At 48.2% G+C, this 23,504-nt stretch overlaps 1 protein-coding gene across 1 annotated transcript in view; it reads right to left on the bottom strand.

Moving 5' to 3' along the window:
- Positions 1–617: 617 nt before the first annotated feature.
- LOC130401956 (MICOS complex subunit mic25a-like) overlaps positions 618–23,504 on the bottom strand; it is a 61,799-nt gene continuing 38,912 nt past the window's right edge. The window contains exons 7-8 of the mRNA XM_056606008.1: positions 12,159–12,294; positions 618–1,411 (exon numbers count right to left, since the gene is read on the bottom strand). Coding sequence (XP_056461983.1) covers positions 1,388–1,411; positions 12,159–12,294 — 160 coding nt within the window. The 3' untranslated portion in view covers positions 618–1,387. The remainder of the gene's footprint in view (positions 1,412–12,158; positions 12,295–23,504) is intronic.

The raw sequence follows: 23,504 nt of genomic DNA, 5'->3' as shown, positions 1-23,504 counted from the left end.
TTGATGAGGACCACCATGAGACAGACCAGCCATGATGAGGACCACCATGAGACAGAACAGCCATGATGAGGACCACCATGAGACAGACCAGCCATGATGAGGACCACCATGAGACAGACCAGCCATGATGAGGACCACCATGAGACAGACCAGCCATGATGAGGACCACCATGAGACAGAACAGCCATGATGAGGACCACCATGAGACAGACCAGTCATGAGATAGACCAGTCATAATGATGACCACCATGAGGATGACCAGTCATGAGATAGACCAGTCATAATGAGGACCACCATGAGACAGACCAGTCATGAGATAGACCAGTCATAATGAGGACCACCATGAGACAGACCAGTCATGAGATAGACCAGTCATAATGATGACCACCATGAGGATGACCAGTCATGAGATAGACCAGTCATAATGAGGACCACCATGAGACAGACCAGTCATGAGATAGACCAGTCATAATGAGGACCACCATGAGACAGACCAGTCATGAGATAGACCAGTCATAATGAGGACCACCATGAGAATGCCCAGTCATGAGATAGACCAGTCATAATGAGGACCACCATGAGACAGACCAGTCATGAGATAGACCAGTCATAATGAGGACCACCATGAGAATGCCCAGTCATGAGATAGACCAGTCATGAGGCAGACCACAATCCACTCCACACACATTACATTTACAAAAGGGACACAGGCACACGCACACAAAAACAAATAAATTGCATATCCAGGGGGACACACATTTATTCATGCACACAGACACACACGTAAAAACATGCACAGGGACACACACACACAAATACGCACACATTGCTAATGCACAGTGACACACCAAATCCAAAAAACACATATACACATTCATTTACACAAAACGACACAGACGTTCATACACACAGGAAGAAGAAGAAAAGAACACACGCAATCTGCAGCCTCATCTCCAGCGGCTCACTGGGATTTATTTGGTTGATGGCAGGCGTGTGCTGTCGCAACACCCCAGAGAATCAACACATCAGACCCTCTGGAGTGGCTAGCGCTACCGCTAAGCTAATACACTCCAGACAGCACAGAGAGACACAGTGGGAAGGCGTGTGTGTGGGGGGTTGTTTGTGTGTGTGAGTGTGTGTGTGTGGGGGGGGAGAGGGTGTGTGTGTGTGTGTGTGTGTGTGTGTGTGTGTGTGTGTGTGTGTGTGTGTGTGTCTGTGTGTGTGTGTGTGTGTGTGGGGGGGGCATTTGGTAAATGAGCCTGATGTGAGCAGTTGTTCAATAAAAGGATGGACTGATGGACGAAAAGATGCAGCTCGACGGATGGACGGACAGGATGGTTTCTTCTTCTGTTCTTCTGGTATTCCTGCGTATTTCTTGGGGGTGGATTCAGCCATGGTTGACCGATGAGCCCTGCGGGTGAAAGGAAAGAGAGGAGAATTTTGGAGAAAAGATATGGGCCTTGCCAACATATGTTGTATGTTCTCCAGCCAAGGGTTTTTCAACCTGTGGCACGCAAGGGTACTGCCGATGCAACCCTGGATTTGCTTCTTAAAATAGACTAATACAAAATGATATAAATAAATTACGCAGATAATCGATAATATGTATACATATTTTTCATATTATTTTTTCCATAGTGATGTTTAACATTGAGGTTCTGTGTTCATTTGTGTTTGCTAAATGAAAACTTGGAGCATAAGCTATTCTTTCCACTGCTTCCCAAAGTTATCCCAGTTATCATTGTAAATGGTTAATGGCCTGCATTTATATTGCGCTATTCTAACCAACGGCCACTCAAAGCGCTTTACAATATCGCCCAACATTCACCCATTCATGCACACACTCACACACCGACAGCGGAGTCAACCATGCGAGGAGACGGGCAGCTCGTCGGGAGCAGTTAGAGCGAGGCCTCTTGCTGAGGGACACCACGACAGCTAGGAGGAGCCGGGGGAGCAAACTAGTAACCTTCCGGTTACCAGCCCACCCGCTCTACCTCCTGAGCCACATGCCGCTGCTGCCGTTGTGTCTTAGGTAGCGCTGGCACTCTCTGTTGAGCCCCTGTTTCGACTATTCATCTATCGTTTACAGTTTGCCGATGGTGGTCTGCGAAAGGTCACAATGTAGTACCACACCTAAAGTCAAAGGTTTGGAACCACTGCTCCGGCCAACACATGTTGTACGTTCTCCAGCCAACACTTGTTGAATGTGCTCTAGCATGTTGTATGTACTCCAGCCAACACATGTTGTATTTGCTCTATCCAACACACCCAACCATGTGGCCACCTGGTTTCTTATACCACACCACTAACAAAATGTATGATATATTAGTTTGGCTCCAAATAAAAATTGAAGGATTGAAGCTGCAAAGGTATGCTTGAACCTGAAGCTGAATGCCAGCTGATTAAAGGTGGAAGGAACATCACAGTCACACACGCACGCACGCACGCACACACGCACACACTTAGAGCATTAGCGTGTGGCTGCTTGGTAGGCTAACCAGCAGAGTGCTACCCTGGCAGGCGGGCAGGTTAGCCGTTAGCTTGCCAAGTGCATCCGAGGGCGCGGCTGCCTGTGCCATTGCATCGGAGATGAGTGGCAAATGTGACAAGAGGATTTAGCTTTAGCTTTCTACTCACGTCCGGAGATATGAGGAGCAACTGCATGCATGAAGACACCCGCTGTGGCTTTGGATATGCACACACGCACACACACACACACACACACGCAGTTATTCAGCGCCGCATTTGGAGCGTGCATGTATCCTCGCAAGGGTCCTTGCGTTGGTCGCTTTAGTGGTGTGTGTGTGTGTGCGCGTGGGTGTGTACGTTTGCGCACGTGTTTTTAGGTACAGGGTTGTCTGTGTGTGAGTGTAGGTGCGTGCGTGCGTCTGTGTGTGAGGGCAGGTGCGTGTGAGTGTGTGAAGTGACGGGTTGGTGCGTGTGTGTGTGTAGGTCGGTCCGTGTGTGACTCTGATGCCTGTGTGCATCAGTGAAGGGTTAGGCTCGGCGCGGGCTGTGCTTGGCATTGCCAACATCACGTAGAGGCGGTAGCGAGGGGACGCGGAGCCTCATGCATAGTGTATGAAGGGCTCCCTGGGTCCCGGGCTGACCCCTACCACCTTCTACACGCCACACTAAGCTCTGCCTGGCGCCTAAGGCTGGCGTTTGGACCAACGCCACACACACGCGCACTCACACACACACAGACATACAGCTAATTTCAAGACCGAGAGAAACACTTGCATGCAGTGCACCTTGAAAGACCAACACATGGCACCAGAGTGTGGATCTAGGGCCATGCAGGGACATGGAGCCCAGCTCGAGAGGCGGGGAGTTCTTCATGGAAGTAAATTCCCAAACTCGCTCAGCTGGGTGTGTTTAAACGCCTAGATGTTAAAATCAAATCAGTGAAATAACGTGACAATTAATCATAGCGCATTTAAACTGGATGCTTTCCGATGGTAATCATGGGCAGTGAGTGGAACGAGACTATACAAGGCTGAGGCTTCCCTAACTGTAGTGCATAAGAAAGTATGCAGAAAACAGCAATACTACTAGTACACTGTACAGTCCAGCACTCAAAACTAGAGGTGAAGAATTTGATTTAAAGTCAACCAAACTGAAAACATGGCGATCACACACACTCTTACATACACACACACACTAACACACACACACACTAACACACACACACACACACACACACACACACACACACACACACACACACACACACACACACACACACACACACACACACACACACACACACACACACACACACCTGTCAGGATCAATCCAATTACTTGCAGGCAGTGTACAGAGCATGTAGGCTGCCATGTGTTGACCAGCTAGCAGCTATGACCCCCAGCAACCTCCTAGCACAACAGCTACAGCCTGACTACACACAAACACACACACACACACACACACACACACACACACACACACACACACACACACACACACACACACACACACACACACACACACCAGCACACATGCACATACACAAACACATATCCAAACAAACAGCAGCTAATGGCCATACAGACAACTAACTAATGGTAAGCAGACGTTTCAAACCGCATGAAGGACACATATATACGCACACACACACACACACACACACGCACACGCACACGCACACGCACACACACAGTTGAGTGACTTGCTTGAATCTCAGATCCAGAAAACAAAAATAATAGAAGGGTAGAAAATCAATAACTGTCTTTTCCGTGACCTGCTAACAGCACTTTCTCTCTATCTATCCATCTGTCTATCTCACTATTTGTCTCTCCCCCTCTCTCTCCGGTCTCTTTCTGATGTCCTCAGTGGAGGCCCACATAGAGAAGGAACCAAGGAAATGTGTCACTCACGCTCACTAAGGGAAAAAACAAGCTCACCAAGTCAATGTTGGCTGACTGGCCTGCCTGACAAACACTTAACCATTCACAACCAGTCAGTAAGAAAGGCATGCCAATTAGTCTTTACATAAAGAATGCACTTGGTGAGATGGTTGACTAATCAGTCAGTCAGTCAATGAATGAGTGACTCAGTCAGTCAGTTAATGAATAAGTCAGACAGTTAATCAGCCAGTCAGTCAATACATGCGTCAGACTATGACTGAATGAGTCAGACAGTCAGTCAGTAAGGGGTTAATTCAGTCAGTCAGTTAATGAATGAGTCACAGTCTCCTGTTATCATTGAGTCAGTCAGTAAATCCCCCTCCACTTATTAAAGGGGAGATGGAGAGTCATTAATCACATATTAACTGGATGACGTGACTTGATGAGAACCAATTTGGTGACAAGACTGCATAGGAATCAGCTGTCGTGTATTGTCAAAGTCTGCCCACTACAATATATAGGCCAATACATTTGTAAAGGGAGTTTTTGGACTTTTTAGGCTGATCCAGTGTTAGGACAGGTATGTTGAGCGATGTGGAGTATATCAATTACATTTGAGCTGGGAGAGATGAGAGCGGGAGGGATATCTAGAGAGTGTTAAAGGGGGAGGGAGGTACAGGCAGAGAAAAAGATCTATAGAGAGCTGTACAGAGGGATAGAAAGAGATGTAGAAGGAGGGACAGAGAGAAGAGGAAGGGTAAAACAGGGAGAGGTGGACAGAGATAGGCAGATTCAGAGAAAGAGAGGGGCTGAGAGGTAGAGATAGAGCTAGAAAGAGATAGATGGAAAAGAGAGAGAGAGTGAGCGAGGCGAGAGGGAGGAGAGGGAGAGGTAGGGGGAGAGGTAGAGAGAGGTAGAGAGAGGTAGAGTGGCTGCCAGGACAAGGACAAATGAGGAGACAGGGTGCATATGAGAAGAGCTGTAATCTCTCCGTGGCACGGTGCATCTTCAGAGAATTGGTTGAGTTGGGAATGATGGATGTCCCGGAGACCATTCACAAAGGGCTGGGGAGAAACACACGCAGAGCGGGAGGGGAAATATGTGTGAGGGAGTATAGATTTAAATACATTTGCGTATTTGCATTAAATCACGAGGCCCAAGACTCATAGTGGTTATTATTCAGTATCCTGGCGGTACTAGCAAACATTGCAACAGCAACCCAAACCGAGGTTGTCCAAGTGGACGGCACAATGAGCCTATTCGCCTACGCTAACCTTAAGCAGCCCAGTGCAGAGACACACCAAAGACGAAACAACGAGCAGATGGCAGGACGAAGAGCTGTGATGAAGATTCGGTTGGAACAGCTGTTGTTGGAGATGTTTCCAGAAACACATACTCTGATATTCATCATTCTCAGAAACGAGAAGGGCTACTGACTGCATCATGCTTCGGTGCAGTCTTATCATCTTACTCGATTTCCGGATTAGCATGTTATATAATGGCACACACTATAGCTGAAAAAAAGTATCATTTCGGAAAACTTAATCGGCGATCGGACCCACATTGGCCATGAGTCCCTGGAATAATACTGCCAGAATATGGACGCTTCGGCCATCAATGTCAACACAAAGTCCAAATGAGAAGTGAGGACATTTCAGTGGAGGAGGAGTGCTTAACTTCGGGGCTAGACAGGTAATCTTATTGACCTCAGGGTCTGCGTAAGCCTGCCAGAGTAGACTATCGTTGAGCACCCAAACTGCATGACTTTGGCAGATAAACTGTCCATCCCTCTCGGGGGGCCGGAGTGAGCTCTTCAAAGCAAACATACTGCTAAATTCTGGAGCATGCCCGCGCCTTCTTTTAGGCTTCTTCCAAATCTGTTGCGCTACTTCCCACTTCCCTAGCCTGCAGCTTACTAAATAACAACTCTCTCCTGACTTCCACAGAATGTTTCCCTGCTCCCACTGGACTGTGTTTGCTATCCCTGCTTACAGCCTCTCTGGCTGTGGCAGGCAACACAGGCAACACAAACCCAAGGTTGAGAATGTGTTATGGTTAGCCCTTTGAGATGGGACTTTTCGAGTTTATAAATAACTGATTTGTTCTGGATTTGGACCGCAACGGTGTTCTTTTTGCCAGCCTCTATTGCTGATTGAGCCAGTAAAAAGGTTTGCATTAAACACAATGTTGTTTACAAATCTGAATCTTAATAAACATACTAATATAATTAATTTCAAGTCTAAATACAAATAGAGAACCATGCTATTTATAAATTGTATTTGCTATTTAATGAGGTTAAAATGAACTATAATAAAATGACTTCAAATTATTTAATATAATGAAAATCCTATTTATCAATTATTGATTAATTATTTTAATCATTGTGAATCATTTTTTAATAATGAACTTATATTTCAGAGTTTGTTTTTATTTACCTGAAACATGTCAAATGATTATATTTATATATATATATATATATTAAAAAAAACATAAAGACATATATGTGTAAACAAACATACATATTATGTATATGTATCCTGTATCATATACTTTTTAACTATTGTTTTCATTTTTATATTGTGTGATTCTGGGCAACATAACAATAGAATATTATAATAAAATAAATCCAGCAATGAATAAAACAACACATTCACACACACCTTCCTACACACATTACAGTACAGCATTTTCTTTGCAAACTCTCTCTAACACTGCATTTAGAGGAGTGAGAGAGAGAGAGAACAACCTACTGAGAGAGTTATTAGAGACAAAGCATGACAGTTAGAGAGAGACAGAGAGAGAGAGAGAGAGAGAGAGAGAGAGAGAGAGAGAGAGAGAGAGAGAGAGAGAGAGAGAGAGAGAGAGAGAGAGAGAGACAGAGACAGAGACAGAGACAGAGACAGAGAGAGAGAGAGAGAGAGAGAGAGAGAGAGAGAACATGAGAGACAGCAATAGAGACAGGGAGCGAGTAGGGGGTTCAAGTGTATTAAGTGTCCAAGTAGAGTGGTGCGTGTAGCTCCAGCGCTGTTAGCCCCCCACAGATGGGGATTTAAATGGCAGGGTGCTAGTGTTAGCATACTGATGATCTGCCACTGTAGGCGCTGTCAAATCAATTCTTTAGACAGACATAGGACAATTATTCAGGACAAAAGATGTAGCCCATCTTCCCAACAACTCTCTTTCCCACTCCCAAACCAGTGCACAGAAACACAGTCACATGGACAAACACACACACACGCACACGCGCGCGCGCGCGCGCACCGCACACACACACACACACACACACACACACACACACACACACACACACACACACACACACACACACACACACACACACACACACACACACACACACACACACACACAGAAAGTCGTATATGCCTATTAATGATCCTAGCATAATGGCGGGTGGGCGGCAGGACTGGTTGCTTCTACTACGCCACTGTCCTCTGCAGGTGGAAGAGGGAATATAGAAATAAATATTAAATTAGTTTGTTTGGTGTGGGTGCATGCACAGGGGCGTGTGTCCACCAAGCTGGCTTTCGATGTTCAACCTAACATGAGAGGAATTAAGAGAGATGAGAGAATGAACTATATTGCTGTAGATGTGATGAGTTTGTAGACCCTAAAGAGAGTCTCTCTTTTTCTGTGAGAGAGAGAGAGAGAGAGAGAGAGAGAGAGAGAGAGAGAGAGAGAGAGAGAGAGAGAGAGAGAGAGAGAGAGAGAGAGAGAGAGAGAGAGAGACTGACTCAGAGAGAGAGACTGACTCTGAGTGCGAGAGCGAGACTGACTCAGAGAGAGGGAGCGAGATACACACAGACAGAGACAGAAACAGAGAGAGAGATAGAGAGAGATAGAGTGTGTGTGGGAGCGATTGTGAGAGATAGACTGCAGTGAAACACTGGCAGGGAAACAGGGAGCTGGCAGACTGCTGGTTTCATTGGTAGATTGATTGACAGCTGCAGGCCAATAGAAAGACACACAGCCAACAAGAGCACCAGACTAAAAACATCACATTGGGATGCAGCCATTTCCAACCGCTTTATTCTATTTGCAGAAGATTTAGTTGGAATTACATAGAATGGCACTGTTTATTGCTAAACTGATATTGCTAAACTAATGAATTGTACAATCATACCTCAAAATCTAGAAGAGCCAACAATGAACCGGCAGCAGGATATGGTAGTAAGACTGAAATCTCCTACAAGCTTATGTCAAGAAGGAAATAAGCCTGAGATAAGGGTGAAAAAAGGTGTCCACTCTTGCCAAGATAATATTTGAGGGATAAACAGGCATTCTTTCTTTAATCATGGATATATCAGACAAAAACTGTTATTTTATTTCAAAATATAGTTTTTTCTGGATCTTCGCCTGTTTGATGTTTTAATTATTACTCATCTCACAGTACTAAAAGCCTAACTTCTGGAGAAAAGCAAATACCTCTCAGTGGAAATTTTTCCACTGATTTTGCCTTCTTTCTAATGTTAACCAGGACAATGTATAGTGTCAACAAGGTATTTGGAGAAATCACCAATCAAAAATGTATGAATCCTTTGTTAAACCATCAGTATAACAATAATGAATGTTTCAAATGTATAGATTAACTGAATACTCTGATAAATAATGAATTGTCCATTGCTAAAATAAGTAGGGCTGCTGCAGCCAGATATTGATGGCGCTTACCCAATTACGATTCAAAAACAGATCATAAAGTATCCAACACTCACACTATATCAAGCTGTTGCCACTCTCAGATCTTTTTTTGACAGGCGGGCTACCGCTGTGTCCAGAGAGGTCCTTGGAGTGCCGTCACATCTCTTCTCATCAAAGTTGACTGGTGAAAGAAACCCTGGGGCAAGTCCTCCAATGCTCACCCTCTTTAACAGCCTCAGTGTACTTTACATTAGTGACTGCATACGGTGTGTGTCATCCAACAACCCTTTAACAAAAGACTCCATGGATTGATTAATTAATTCTGATGATATTGTATGAGCCAATTGTTCGTACTAAATCATTCAATGTTTACAAAAAAACATACTTGCATGTCAATCATTCTGAAGGCTATATTTCTCTCAATTGATTGATGTTCAAGTTCTGAACAAAATTGTTATTGCTTTCTTGTCTGCCTGTTTTCTTCCGACTGGTATCATGCTATCTTTCTGCTGCTCTAAACACGACCCTAGTACACTCCATCCGTCTGATATTGAAGCAAAAAACTTCAGCAGCAAAACACTTTGATAATAGAGTTCCCAGAAAGCCAATTTGTTTTTCCTTTCTGAAACTATGGTTCTATTAGAGACAACACAAAAGCGCTGCCTGACTTAATATGATTTAATAAAGTTTCAATGAAATAAAATAACCTTGCAACAATACAAGGTATCTTGTATTGTTTGTATCACAGCCTAGCAAAAGCCAGAGGAAAATGGGTTTCTAAACGACAATAGATGGCGATGGACAGAAAGGAGAGGACAGTAGGTCTGTTCAAGTAGGAAAGTGTAGTTGGTAAAGCCTTGCTGAAAGGTTCCAGGTTCAATCTCCAATAACTGCAGCCTACCAATAGACCTCATGGAGCAACATGCTCCTTAATGCCCTTGCTGTAAATTGCTTTGGATGAAAGTGTGACCTACATCATTAAAAAGCCTTGAAAACATTGAAAGCGATATCAATGACGGAGCATGTATTCAACTACTTAGTTAGCCAAGTATCTGAGGAGGGAGATCATTAAAATTGACAGCATAAAGTGTCCCCTGATATCTACCTTGAAATCAAACACCTCCAAATACCAGTATGGCTTTAGGTTTCAGCTTGGGATAAAGCACTCCTCAGAAGTCTTAAAGGTCAACTCCAAGTCCAACAAGCTTCAGTTGAGCAGGAAGGGTCTGTCAGTGTTGAAGTGAAATTTAAGATTTAATCTTGGTCAGATTAAGTCAATAAAGAAAGGTTAGATGGAAAAGATGTCGGCGATAAAACTGTTTTGGGTTACCTTTTAGAACGAGATATCCCTAAAAAATAGATATATTGCTTTGCTATCTTCATATAAGACTTATCTTATCAGTTTAACTTTTCCTTGAGCCAAAATGTCTGCATGTACTCAAACCATAAAAAAGCTGTTCAAATTTTGCTTCAAGTATAAACTCTACAAAGCTAAATCCTCGGGATCCCTCAAATCTTCACGTCTCAACAATTTCGAAAGTAAAAAGAGCCCTCATTGCTGTGGAAGAAAAAATACCTGCACTATAATGTCAGGAAGGAAGAGGGTGGTAGGTCCAAGTGATTCGTGGCAGGCACGCAAATACACAGTTTTAACCAGTTTCTTCTGCCTCAGTCCTGGCGCTGGAAGAGGTTTGTGTGGGGTGGTGATATGTTGCAAAACACTGCATTTTTCTTATTCAGAAATTGGCTCCGTTACTCGCTCCCTGTCTGCCTTACAATGGCTCCTTTCTGCTCCGCTTTGTTTCTGCCTTTGAATCTCATTTTGTTCCACTCCCTCAAGGATATGCCTGATTGAATCGGAATTAAACAAGTGTTGTGTACGGAGAGAAAAAAAGAGAAAACACCATTGCGTTACTCTCCTCTGTTTGTTCAAAAACAAAACACACTTGCACGTATACAACTCATGCTTGCAGTTGTAGAAGATAGTATTGATGCCCATACAAAGGTCTTTGGGCTACATTTTGGCTGGGAAACTGATCTTTGGAACCAGCTTTAGAACCAGCTTTTATAGTTCGACTTTATGCTTTCATCTGCGTTTAAACTGCTAAATTCTGCTAAAAGTGTTGCTTGGTGCCTTTATCTTTTCAAGGAGCAGCACCACCATATTTTGTCACAATAATAAATGCATAAAATTGCAACGCTCATTATATTCTTTGATGAAGAAATGGGGTAAAATAAGCACTTTGTAGATAACCGCAAGGTCTTGCAACTTTCTGTGAAACGAATAGCGTAAAATCATAACGCTCTATTACAGAGTGGCTGATGAAAAATTAGTCAATTTATCATGGAAAAGTCTTGTCGTTTCCCTATTAAAGAGTCACAGTGCCATTGCCTGTCTGTAGATAGTTAGTTCATTGTGTTTCATGATTAACTATTATTTATAGAAGTTAATCTTGGTAAACAAGTTCAATACTCTATTAAGCTTGTTTGCCAAGATTTACTTATTTTGGTTCAATTATTCAGTATGTTTTTTTTGAAATTTCGACATCTGGTATTTTCTCCGTGTGCATATCATTTGGGAAACTACCAAAACAAAAATATAATTCACACTGTGCCAATAGCTAATCCAAACCGACAGAAGTCATGTTATAGAATTCAGTCAGAGAAATCATCTTGATTGTAGATCCACCTTTAGCAAAAGTAACTGAGAGAAAGGATTTTTAGTGAGTCTATCATTGTCTTGCATCATTCTGTTGATCATCAGGGGGATATATCCGTCTTTTATCACCTCAGGTTGGATTAACCTCATTTAAGGATTCATGGGAATCAGGCAATCTTTTGTTATGTTGTCATCTATTTATGTTAAGGATGATTTTAAAGATGGGAGGAATGTCTTTTTTTTTTTTTTCATTTACGGAGGTGATATCCCCACAGGATAATGCCTGTATATAATTGTATACTTAAACAACACACACACAATTAGTTTCACACACACACACACACACACACACACACACACACACACACACACACACACACACACACACACACACACACACACACACACACACACACACACACACACACACACACACACACCTGACCAACATTTGATCTGTCTCTCTGGGTGGGTACAGCCACGTTGCCTACCTGCTTGGCTTGCTGGATGCAGTTCATATACTGCCTGGCCAGGCTGGAGCAGGTCAGCGTCTGCTGTGGGTGGTCTCTGTAGCACTTGAACACCTGTCCCTGGAGCTCAGTACAAATAGCGGTTGTGTGGCGGGGCCTGGATGGACACAGATCGTAGAGGAGAGGGTGAGTGCATCATCACAATCGCCAACCCTTTAAAAAAGGACAGAGATGTACAGACATTGAGACCAGTGAGAACGGATGAGACAGGCTGAAACAAAGCCTCACGTCCCCACAGCATAGCTGTCTGCAATAACGTAAACCACATGGACTTTTATTTACAGATGGTACACTTATTATATACCTCATGCATGGGAATGATCCTAGCATGCAAAATGGATGAATGGATGAATCATGTATCATATAAATACATCATCATATAATATATTGTGCTTGTTTCTATCGATACTTTTCCTTTTGATTGATCTTTAACACAGTATAACTTCTAGAACTGCTGGATCCAAGAATAATCTTCTCCCGCTCATAGAGACCCAGGTGCATATGTTGGAATACAAAATATCACATATAAATATACAATTTTATCCCATTCTTCAATATTAACCCCCGGTGTTGCGCTGCCTTCTTCCTGCCAGTCAAAGTCAAAGTGTCACTCCTTCCATATCCTCCAGGATGTCAGGCTCAGCTCAAATGACAGCAACAGTAGTGGCAAATCTTATCTGCAACGACTTCCGATTCATACATAATTTGAAGAGCTTACAGAAGAGGTCTGTTTGGCTCATACACTTTGTTTGAATAGTTCTAAATTAAGGGAAGATTCAAGGTACAAGAGCAAGATGAATTATGCATTGACAATGCAGCTCAGAAATCCCCCTCGAACTCTTTCATTATTTTTTATCTCCTCTCACACACACACACACACACACACACACACACACACACACACACACACACACACACACACACACACACACACACACACACACACACACACACACACACACACACACACAAACGGACACGCAGTAAATGCTAATCCTACATGAGGGTAATCCTTGAGTGCTCTGTTGGTTGCAGTAATTTACCTAGTGTTGTGACAGAAACCACTACTGGTGAGGATAGGAATAGACACACACCAACACACACACACACACACACACACACACACACACACTGTGGCAACCCCGATCCCACGGAGGAGTTCGAGCCCCGCCAGCGCCCTCTCCGCGGGCAGGTAGTCAGGGGGAGATACGTGCCGCTCGGCGCAGCGATGCGGGAGGGAGCATCGAGCGCACCCGCGCAATCACGGAGATGCGGAGCACCCGGCGGAGCAAGACAGCGGAGGGGACTTAACGGCCGCGTGGACACCAGTCAGGGGAACGCGACCGAACGGGAAAGACGCAGTGGGTGGAGATTACCCGAACCCCCGCTAATGCCAATACGCTTCCCCCCAGGACTAAGCCGCCGAAGACGCAGGGGATCGAGACCCCGCCCCCCGCAGCAGGACCAGACCCGGCGCGGCGTCCTTTATTCCCAGACCAGGAAGAACCTGAGTTCACTCCTTTGTTCCTTTTTTGCATAAGTGGTTAACCAAATAAACGAACGTTAACCCACGCCTTGTTTGATCCATCTCCTCTGGAAACCTCAGCCGCCGACGATCGGGGTTGCCACAGTGGTGGAGAATGCAGGCAACGCGATCCTACGGCAGACCCTAGAGGACCATGAGTCAACCCGGAGTCCCGGCCGCAACGCGGGAGGAGGAGATCGAGGTGCTGCGGCGATGCATGGCCCGGATGGCTGAGCAGCTCGCACGGGAGCCGTCTCACGCCGCCCCCACGAAGCGGCTCACCAAACTGGGACCGGACGATGACGTTGAGGCCTACCTTGAGATTTTTGAGCGGACCGCGGCCCGTGAGAGGTGGCCAGCGGACCAGTGGGGCTACATACTGGCGCCTTTCCTGTCCGGGGACGCTCCACGCGCCTACCGCGACCTCAGCACGGCCCAGGCGGCGCACTACCCCACGCTCAAGCGGGCCATCCTCGCCCACTACGGCCACAGCCTCCCAGCCCAGGCGCAGCGGTTCCACGACTGGGTGTACGACCCCCTGGGCTCGGTGAGGAGCCAGGTATCACAACTCGTCCGCCTGGCGGAGCGGTGGCTCGTCGAGGGGGAGGGTCCCCCGCACCTGGACCGGCTGGTGATCGACCGCTGCATCCGAGCCCTGCCCGCCGGGGCCAAACGCTGGGCCTCCGGAAACCAACCCAGGACGGTGAACGACCTCGTGGAGTTACTGGAGAACCACCAGGTCACCCAGCGGCTGTGCGGCGGGGCGACCCCGGCCCCGGGGGGGGCGGGGGAGACGCGGACCGAGCGGCGCGGACGGACGCCGGAGAGCCAGCGCACCCAGGCACCGCCCACCCGCGCACCCGCCTACCCGAACCAGACCATCGCGGACCGCCGAGGGCCCGCCCCTCCGACCCAGAGAGAGGAGTGGAGGTGCTACACGTGCGGCCAAACGGGCCACCTGGCTCGCCATTGTCCCGGAGCCGGAGACGTATCCATGCCCACGGCCAGTCCGTCCGACAGGAGAGGGGGGGCCTGCCTCCGCACCACCTGCTGGTCCCACGAGAGGACCGACACCCCCAGCCTACCGGTCCGCGTGGGGAGGCACGACACCCACGCCCTGCTCGACTCCGGGAGCGTGGTTACGCTGGTCCGACCCGACCTGGCGGACGGGGCCCCCGGGGGGAGGATCGACGTCGGCTGTATCCACGGGCAGACCGAGTCCTACAGCACGAGGCAGATCACAGTCCGGACCCCGAAGGGCACCTTCACGGTTCGGGCCGGGCTGGTCCCAAACCTCCCGATGCCCCTCTTAATCGGGCGGGACTGCCCGATCTTCGCCCAACTGCTAGGGGCCGAGCTTCAGGCACCCCGACGCCGACCCCCTCGGACCCGACCCCGCCGGCTGCGTAGCCGGCCCGCCTATATGGCCTCCCACCCGACGCCTTCCCGGTCCGACTCGAACGAGTCCCCCGACAGGGCCCCGAGAGAGGCGGCACGACAGGCCCCCGCCTCGTCCACGGTGTCCCTTCCCCCGGGGACCCCGGACACGTTGACGGGCTCCGAGCAGGCCCCTCCGCCAGACGAGGAGGAGTCTCCGCCCCTCATAGACTTCACCGACTACCCCCTGGCCGACGGGGGAGGACCCGGCAAGGGAGGACAGTTCGCCACCGCCCAGCTGGAGGACGACGCCCTCCGCCACGCCTGGGGACACGTCCAGGTCCACGAGGGCCTCTCGCGGGACTCGGTGAGTGACAGGCGGTACCCACACTTCAGCACAAGGGGGGGGTTACTATACCGGGTGGTACAGAGAGGGGGTAAGGAGGTAGAACAGTTGCTCGTTCCAAGGCCGTACGTCAGCAAGGTCCTCTACATGGCCCATACACACCTATTGGGGGCTCACCTGGGGGTGGACAAGACGAGGGACAGAATCCTGGACCGATTTTTCTGGCCGGGGGTAAAACGGAACGTAGAGGACTACTGCCGGGCGTGCCCCGAGTGCCAACACACCGCCCCGAGGCCCACGGTCCGGAACCCCCTCATACCGATGCCGCTGATAGAGGTCCCGTTCGACCGGCTGGGGCTAGACATCGTAGGTCCCCTCCCCAAGACTAGTCGAGGTCACCGCTATGTCCTAGTCATGGTGGATTACGCCACACGGTACCCAGAGGCAGTTCCTCTACGGGCCGCCACCGCCAAGGCAGTGGCGAGGGAGCTAATGGTCTTATTCAGCCGGGTGGGAATCGTCCGGGAGATCCTGACGGACCAGGGGTCCTGTTTTATGTCCCGGGTGTTGAAAGGCCTCACCAGTATGTTACAGATCCGCCACCTCCGGACCTCCGTCTACCATCCCCAAACCGATGGGTTGGTGGAGAGGTTTAACAAAACCCTGAAGTCCATGCTCAAAAAGGTCATGGAAGCCGATGGGAAGAATTGGGACCAGCTGCTTCCGCATGTCCTATTCGCCGTTCGAGAGGTGCCCCAGGCCTCCACGGGATTCTCGCCGTTCGAGCTCCTCTACGGTCGGCGACCAAGAGGGCTGCTCGACATCGCCCGGGACGCCTGGGAGAGCCAACCATCACCCCACCGCACCGTTGTCGAGCATGTGGAGCAGATGCGCGGCCGGATGGCGCAGATCTGGCCCGTGGTCCGGGAACACCTCGGTCGGGCCCAGCAAGCCCAAGCCCGGGTGTACAACCGAGGGGCCAAGCTCCGCACCTTCAACCCGGGGGACCAGGTGCTGGTCCTCGTCCCGACTGCTGAGGGTAAGTTCCTGGCCAAATGGCAAGGCCCCTACGACGTCATCGACCGCGTCGGCGAAGTCAACTACCGGGTGCGGCAACCAGGGAGGCGCAAGACCATCCAGGTCTACCACATCAACCTGCTGAAGCAGTGGCACCCACCAACAGCCCTGCGGGATCCAGCCCTCCTGTCCCTATCCGCCCAACTACCCCTGCCCGAGGTACCAGTGGGGGACCAGCTGAGCCCCAGCCAGTCCCAGGACCTGAAGGAAGTGGTCCTCCAGCACCTCGACGTCTTCTCGGAGCGGCCCGGAAGGACCGCGACCGTCAGCCACGACATCAAGACGGAACCGGGAGTCAGAGTCCGACTCCGGCCCTACCGCATTCCGGAGGCACGGCGGGCCGCCATCCGAGCGGAAGTCACCAGCATGCTGCAGATGGGGATCATCGAGGAGTCCCACAGCGCCTGGTCCAGCCCGGTGGTCCTGGTCCCCAAACCGGACGGGTCGTACCGCTTCTGCAATGACTTCCGGAAGCTGAATGAAGTGTCGGCCTTCGACGCCTACCCCATGCCCCGCATAGACGAGCTAATAGAGCGGCTGGGGCCGGCCCGGTTCATTACCACCCTGGACCTGACGAAGGGGTACTGGCAGGTCCCTCTCACTCAGCGGGCCCGGGAGAAGACAGCATTTGCCACCCCCGACGGGCTGTACCAGTACACGGTCCTCCCGTTCGGGGTGCACGGGGCGCCCGCGACCTTCCAGCGCATGATGGACCGGGTCCTACGGGCCCACAGGGAATATGCCGCCGCCTACATAGACGACATCGTCATCCACAGCAGCACCTGGGACCGGCACCTACATCACCTCCGTGCCGTCCTGGGAGCGCTCCGAGCCGCCGGCCTCACGGCCAACCCTAAAAAGTGCCACCTGGGCCTCGAAGAGGCGTCCTACCTGGGCTACCGGGTGGGGAGGGGCAGCGTCAAACCGCAAGAGGAGAAGGTGCAGACCATCCAGACCTGGCCCCGGCCGAGGACGAAGAAGCAGGTGAAGTCGTTCCTGGGACTGGTGGGATATTACCAGCGCTTCATCCCGGCGTTCGCGACCCTGGCCAGCCCCCTCCACGAGTTGACGCGGAGGGCTCTGCCTGACCGGGTCGAGTGGACAGAGGAGGTCGACGAGGCGTTCTTGTCCCTCCGACGGGCCCTCTGCACCGAGCCCCTCCTAATCACCCCGGACTTCAACCTCCCCTTCGTCGTCCACACCGACGCGTCCGAGGTGGGCCTGGGAGCGGTCTTATCCCAGGTCCGGTCGGGCGAGGAGCACCCGGTGACCTACATCAGCCGGAAACTCCTGACCAGCGAGAAAGCCTACTCGACCGTAGAGAAGGAGGCGCTGGCTATAAAGTGGGCCGTGGAGAAGCTCCGCTATTACCTCCTCGGACGCACCTTCACCCTGGTCACAGACCACGCCCCCCTGAAGTGGATGGCCACGGCCAAGGACACCAACGCCCGGGTGACGCGCTGGTTCCTGGCCCTGCAGGACTACCACTTCCAGGTGGTCCACCGGCCCGGACGCGCACACGCCAACGCAGACGCACTGTCCCGGAGGGACGCCTGCCTAGGCCTATGCCGGGCAGACCCCGACTTGCAGCTGAGGGGGGGGGTGTGTGGCAACCCCGATCCCACGGAGGAGTTCGAGCCCCGCCAGCGCCCTCTCCGCGGGCAGGTAGTCAGGGGGAGATACGTGCCGCTCGGCGCAGCGATGCGGGAGGGAGCATCGAGCGCACCCGCGCAATCACGGAGATGCGGAGCACCCGGCGGAGCAAGACAGCGGAGGGGACTTAACGGCCGCGTGGACACCAGTCAGGGGAACGCGACCGAACGGGAAAGACGCAGTGGGTGGAGATTACCCGAACCCCCGCTAATGCCAATACGCTTCCCCCCAGGACTAAGCCGCCGAAGACGCAGGGGATCGAGACCCCGCCCCCCGCAGCAGGACCAGACCCGGCGCGGCGTCCTTTATTCCCAGACCAGGAAGAACCTGAGTTCACTCCTTTGTTCCTTTTTTGCATAAGTGGTTAACCAAATAAACGAACGTTAACCCACGCCTTGTTTGATCCATCTCCTCTGGAAACCTCAGCCGCCGACGATCGGGGTTGCCACAACACACACACACACACACACACACACACACACACACACACACACACACACACACACACCCTCCCAGTCCAGACAAACATACACAAAATGTAGAAACACATACACACACCAAAGCAAAAAAAAAATATTACTCATATTCAAAAATAAATAATTCTCATTAAGTCCAATTCACTAGTCTGATTGGATTAATGAATAATGAATGAATTTCATTATGTCCTGCAAAAGCAATATCTCAGGCTGTATGTACTGCAATATGTGCATTACCGAATTGTAGAATGACTGTTTTTAATATAATTAAGTTCTAAAAAGCCTTGCCAGCTTGTTCATAGTATTCCTTCTGTCAAAGAGAATGAGGAAGAGGGAAGATGTGCTAGAAACACTAGAGACATAGAGCAAGGCGATAAAGAGATAGAATAATAGAGAGCTGTAGAGAGAGAGAGCTAGAGAGAGAGCTAGAGAGCGAGAGAGCGAGAGAGAATAAATGTTTCATTTGATGGAGACACATTGCTTCATTTGACATGACAGGGCATGCCTTGCTATTCTGGGAAACTGACCTTTTGATCACCACACGCGCGCGCGTGCGCACGCACGCACGCACGCACGCACGCACGCACGCACGCACGCACGCATACACACACACACTTCACAGAAATTACAGAGCAGTGCATTCTCCCTATATGAATGAGCTCAGGAGCCCCTGACTGCCCCAAAACAGATAGACATGCTTGTTTACCTAGTTCACTGAGGAGAGGAGAGAGAGACGGGGTGAACCAGAGAGAGCGCGGACGGTTGGGAGCAACTGAAATGTATGGAATGATGACAAATAGCCCTCCTTACTTGCATGGACCACTAGTAACCAGTGGCAACGCAGTGCAAATTGCCAAGATGCCGGTTGCTCTCACTGCAGGCTGAATATATATGCTTTTCATCTCATGTGTCTGGTTTTACAGTCAATTCGGTAACAGTATGCGGTGGCCAGTCAATTGACCACATACTGTCATTGAGTTCCATTTTAAGTCAAAAGCATCGCTATAAAGCTATTGAGCCATAGGCAAACGAAACACTTAGCAAATAGATTGACTTAAAAGCGCAATTATTTTACATTCAAGAGCAGATTGAAGTGGACTATGAGGTTTCTGAAGGAATGGCTAGCATGTGTAAGGGCAACAATCTGAGGTCAAGTGTGCAATGGGAATGAAGCTGGTGACCATTTAAAGCGTTGAATATGTAAAGAGTTTTATTGTATTTGAGGGGAACTAAATGCCCCGTGAGACGTCAGACTTTGCATGCCAACATTTGCCCTCCATTGTGATTCACTCTGTTGCAGTGGGAAGACAACAGCAGACAATAGCCCTGAGGTGCAAATCCAAGGTCTAGCTTTTAAAAAAACAACCAATAAATCCAAATCCTTAGCCTTTCTCTATTCAGCAAGAGCAACTTTCTGATAGCAGTTGTGTTTTAATAATGGAATCTGAAGCAGAAAATTGCCTCCGCTAATCTGTGCCAACTGCCTCGTTTGAATGAAATTAAAGGTGAGCTCTTATTAGAAAAACATTAGCCGCACTAGCTGGTGTGATAGCTAACTATGGAAAGGAAAAAAAAAACAGCAAAACAACGCTGGGATTGCTTGTGCCCGTGACGCTCTGCATGTATAAGTGCTGTGTCCAGGGAGGAAGATTAGGCTCAATCATTAAACTTTCTCATTATTTTTTTGTCTCTCTTTGGCAGTGTGTGGTTTTCATGAAGAAAGCCCATGTTCTGCACCAGTGCAAAGACTGGCATTTGGGAATAAGGCAATAAAAAGAAAAGGCAGATATCACAAGGGCGTAACATTTCATTATTTTTTCTCTTTGTTAGAGGCTCTGTGTGTGTGTGTGTGTGTGTGTGTGTGTGTGTGTGTGTGTGTGTGTGTGTGTGTGTGTGTGTGTGTGTGTGTGTGTGTGTGTGTGTGTGTGTGTGCGCGCGCGTGCGTGCGTGCGTGCGTGTGTGTGTGGGGAGGGAGGGAGGGTGAAAGGTTATTAACGTATGATGACAAGGATTTGGGTTCCTCAAAACCAGCAGTGAGCTTCAGGTTTTTTAATATTGCACTGAGTGAGAGGAGAGGATCAAAGATGTCATGGCTGGGGTGAGATCAAAGGAAATGACAGAGCATGTCTCTTGTATTGTTAGGCTTTATAAAGCTTTCATGATGCTGCCACAAGGATAGCTTTCATGACATTATAGCTGGTGGACTTGCGCGATTGAGTAAAAAGTGAACGAAAAAAAAAGATATGAACTCCTTGTCCGCGAGGCCAATGTGAGGCTTTCTGGAGAACAGAGATTCACCGGGAAGAAGTCGTGACTATTCCTCTCACTCTCACTTCCCGCCGGAGTGACTCTGATCCAAGCCTGCTGGAACAATATAACATATATCAATACAACAAGAAGAATTCCCCCAAGTTTAATGACTACACCAGGGGGAAAACAGGTTCCAAAGTCTCCAGCCTTGTCTGAAATGGGAATAGCAATCAAAAACAAGCACAAGCGGCAGATTGAAAAGAGACAGCCGCCTTATCCGTACCTTCATACAGTGACAGCTTGAGTGCTGAGGAGATAGAAAGTGTATGAGAACAATTCACACTCTGTTAGCCTAGCTGATGGATCCCCACTGAACTCCCTCTGCGAGAATCTACAGAGCCCGAGATGGGGAGGGGATAAGGGGAGTGTTTCATTAAAATAGGTGACATGCGGGGAACAAGATAAGGGCTTGTGCGCATGTGTGTCTGTGTGTGACATCTTAACGGCGATAACTTTTCAATCAAAAGAACTCGGGGCTCCGGCCGACTCGATCGACGGGAAAGCCAAGGGGAGACATGCTCTGTGGAGCATTGCGCCGCTATCGCCAACCACTGCCTGCACTCTTTATCGTCAACAATTTCAATTTCGGTAAGGGTGTTTCTTTATGCTTAAGATGCCACCTTAAAAAGCGTTGGTCGGTGACAGAGGCACCAGTGTATCACAGGAGGCTTTCACTGACCATTGCGTATGCTAGGGCTTCAGGTGCACTTGTTTTCCGTGACTTACTCACTGATAGCATCAGTTGATTATGTTATCGTACCGCAGCATCGTTAAATACTTGATCCGGATTGTTCAATTAGGTTTCAAGGGTGTGCATTGTTTTTCAATAACAGGTCATCGCTGCCTTTTAACAGTTCCTCATCAATGTGCTTCAAATTCAACATTAACAACAACCACATATTAACTATCAGCCAGATGGTTTCATCACAATGCAAAAACTCGATGCTCAAGTGGAAGCATATTTTCATATGAGGTGATTCAAGTGGATAAAAAACCAACAACGTTTTAGATTAAAGTAATTAATATGTAATCAGTTTGTTGCTGAGCCTCGGCAAAACCACCCCGTCGTAAATTAGTCCCAACTTCCCCCAGTGTACGACCATCTTACCCCACTAAAAAACAGCAAAAACATGATTTTCTTAAAAAATGGTTTTCTGTTTATGTTATAAAGTAAAATCTAACTCATAGACTCAGGTACATTTAACGACGTAAAGCATGAGAAGGTGTCAGTTTGTGTATACTTGTGTATAAAGACCAAGAATTGCCAACACCTGCCTTTATAAGGAAACATTTTGGGAAAGGGAATACTGTATACTATGTGAATCCATGTAGCATGCTTTCCATGTGATAAACATGTGACTCCGTGCAGACAGGTGCTGTAACATGTAAGGGCTAGCCTTCAGCTCCCTTGAGAAACAGTAAGCCTAGAGTGTAGTCACCTGGCCCATGTGTTCCCTTATTGGAAAAGGTGTCCAAATACAAATTTTTCACAGATGCATACGCTTACTGGAACAAGTAGACAAGTCAGGAATGTATGCATTTTTGTATCAGTTTTCTTGTATTGAAATTTAATGGAAACAAATGAAATCAAAATATTGTTAAGCAGTGAATGAGATTTTTGACTACTCGCCAAACAAGTAAGGGGCATAATATAGTTGTGCAAGCCTAAGGACAACCAAAGTATATAGCACAAATAAATATCCCCTTAAGCACGATACGCAAAAATACTCTGTGTGTTACTTGATGTATGAGGAAATTCATTCAATCATTTATATAATACACAGTTGCAAGGGCTTTTAAGATCTAACTTATCATATCTTTAAAGCTTTATTTTCCCAACAAATTATTTAAATAGCTGCAGACACAACCACCTGTTTGTGAAGCCGTGGAGGAAGTAACTAATGTGTCTTTAATCTAACGGCCTATAGGTGGCCAAAAGACCAGCCACCAGTCACCAGTCAATGGGAATCTCAATTTAATTCTGGTTCTATAAAGCAAATAAATAAGGATCTGAGTGGCTTGTTCATCTCTATATCATGGTTCATGAGAGGTCCCGCTCGACAGTTTAATGTCGTAAAAAATGTATTATGGATTGAATAGAGATGCGTTTTGGCCAGACTTCTTGGATGCGGCAATCCAATTCCCGCCCTCAATGGTCCAAAGATAGATTTTTTTCCGGTGCTGGTTGCAAAAATTGTCAGGCAATGGACTTGCCAATAACGTGAAATGAAAGGCCTCAAAACGGTGTGACAATCAATAGGTGATGTCACGGCCGCAACATCCATAATGTTTACATTCTTAGTTGAAATCCAAGATGAGGTAAGTATATGTTTACATCAGTGTTTAGCACAAATGTGCAACCCCATGTTGTTGCGGTACGGACTGGAGTCCATGCATCAGTACCAGATTATACGTGGAGTGATGGAAAACACAACCCTCAGGAGTGGGGGCTCTGGTTGTAGGGAACAATATGGGACAACATGCTGCTTGCTAGGATTTGTGTCAGGCTCTACTTTATACATTCCAAGTCATTATAGTAATAT

Source organism: Gadus chalcogrammus, chromosome 13, assembly GCF_026213295.1.
Source record: "Gadus chalcogrammus isolate NIFS_2021 chromosome 13, NIFS_Gcha_1.0, whole genome shotgun sequence".
NCBI lineage: Eukaryota > Metazoa > Chordata > Actinopteri > Gadiformes > Gadidae > Gadus > Gadus chalcogrammus.
The sequence above is the reverse complement of the archived record's forward strand: the minus strand, read 5'-3'. Positions and strand labels throughout refer to the sequence as shown.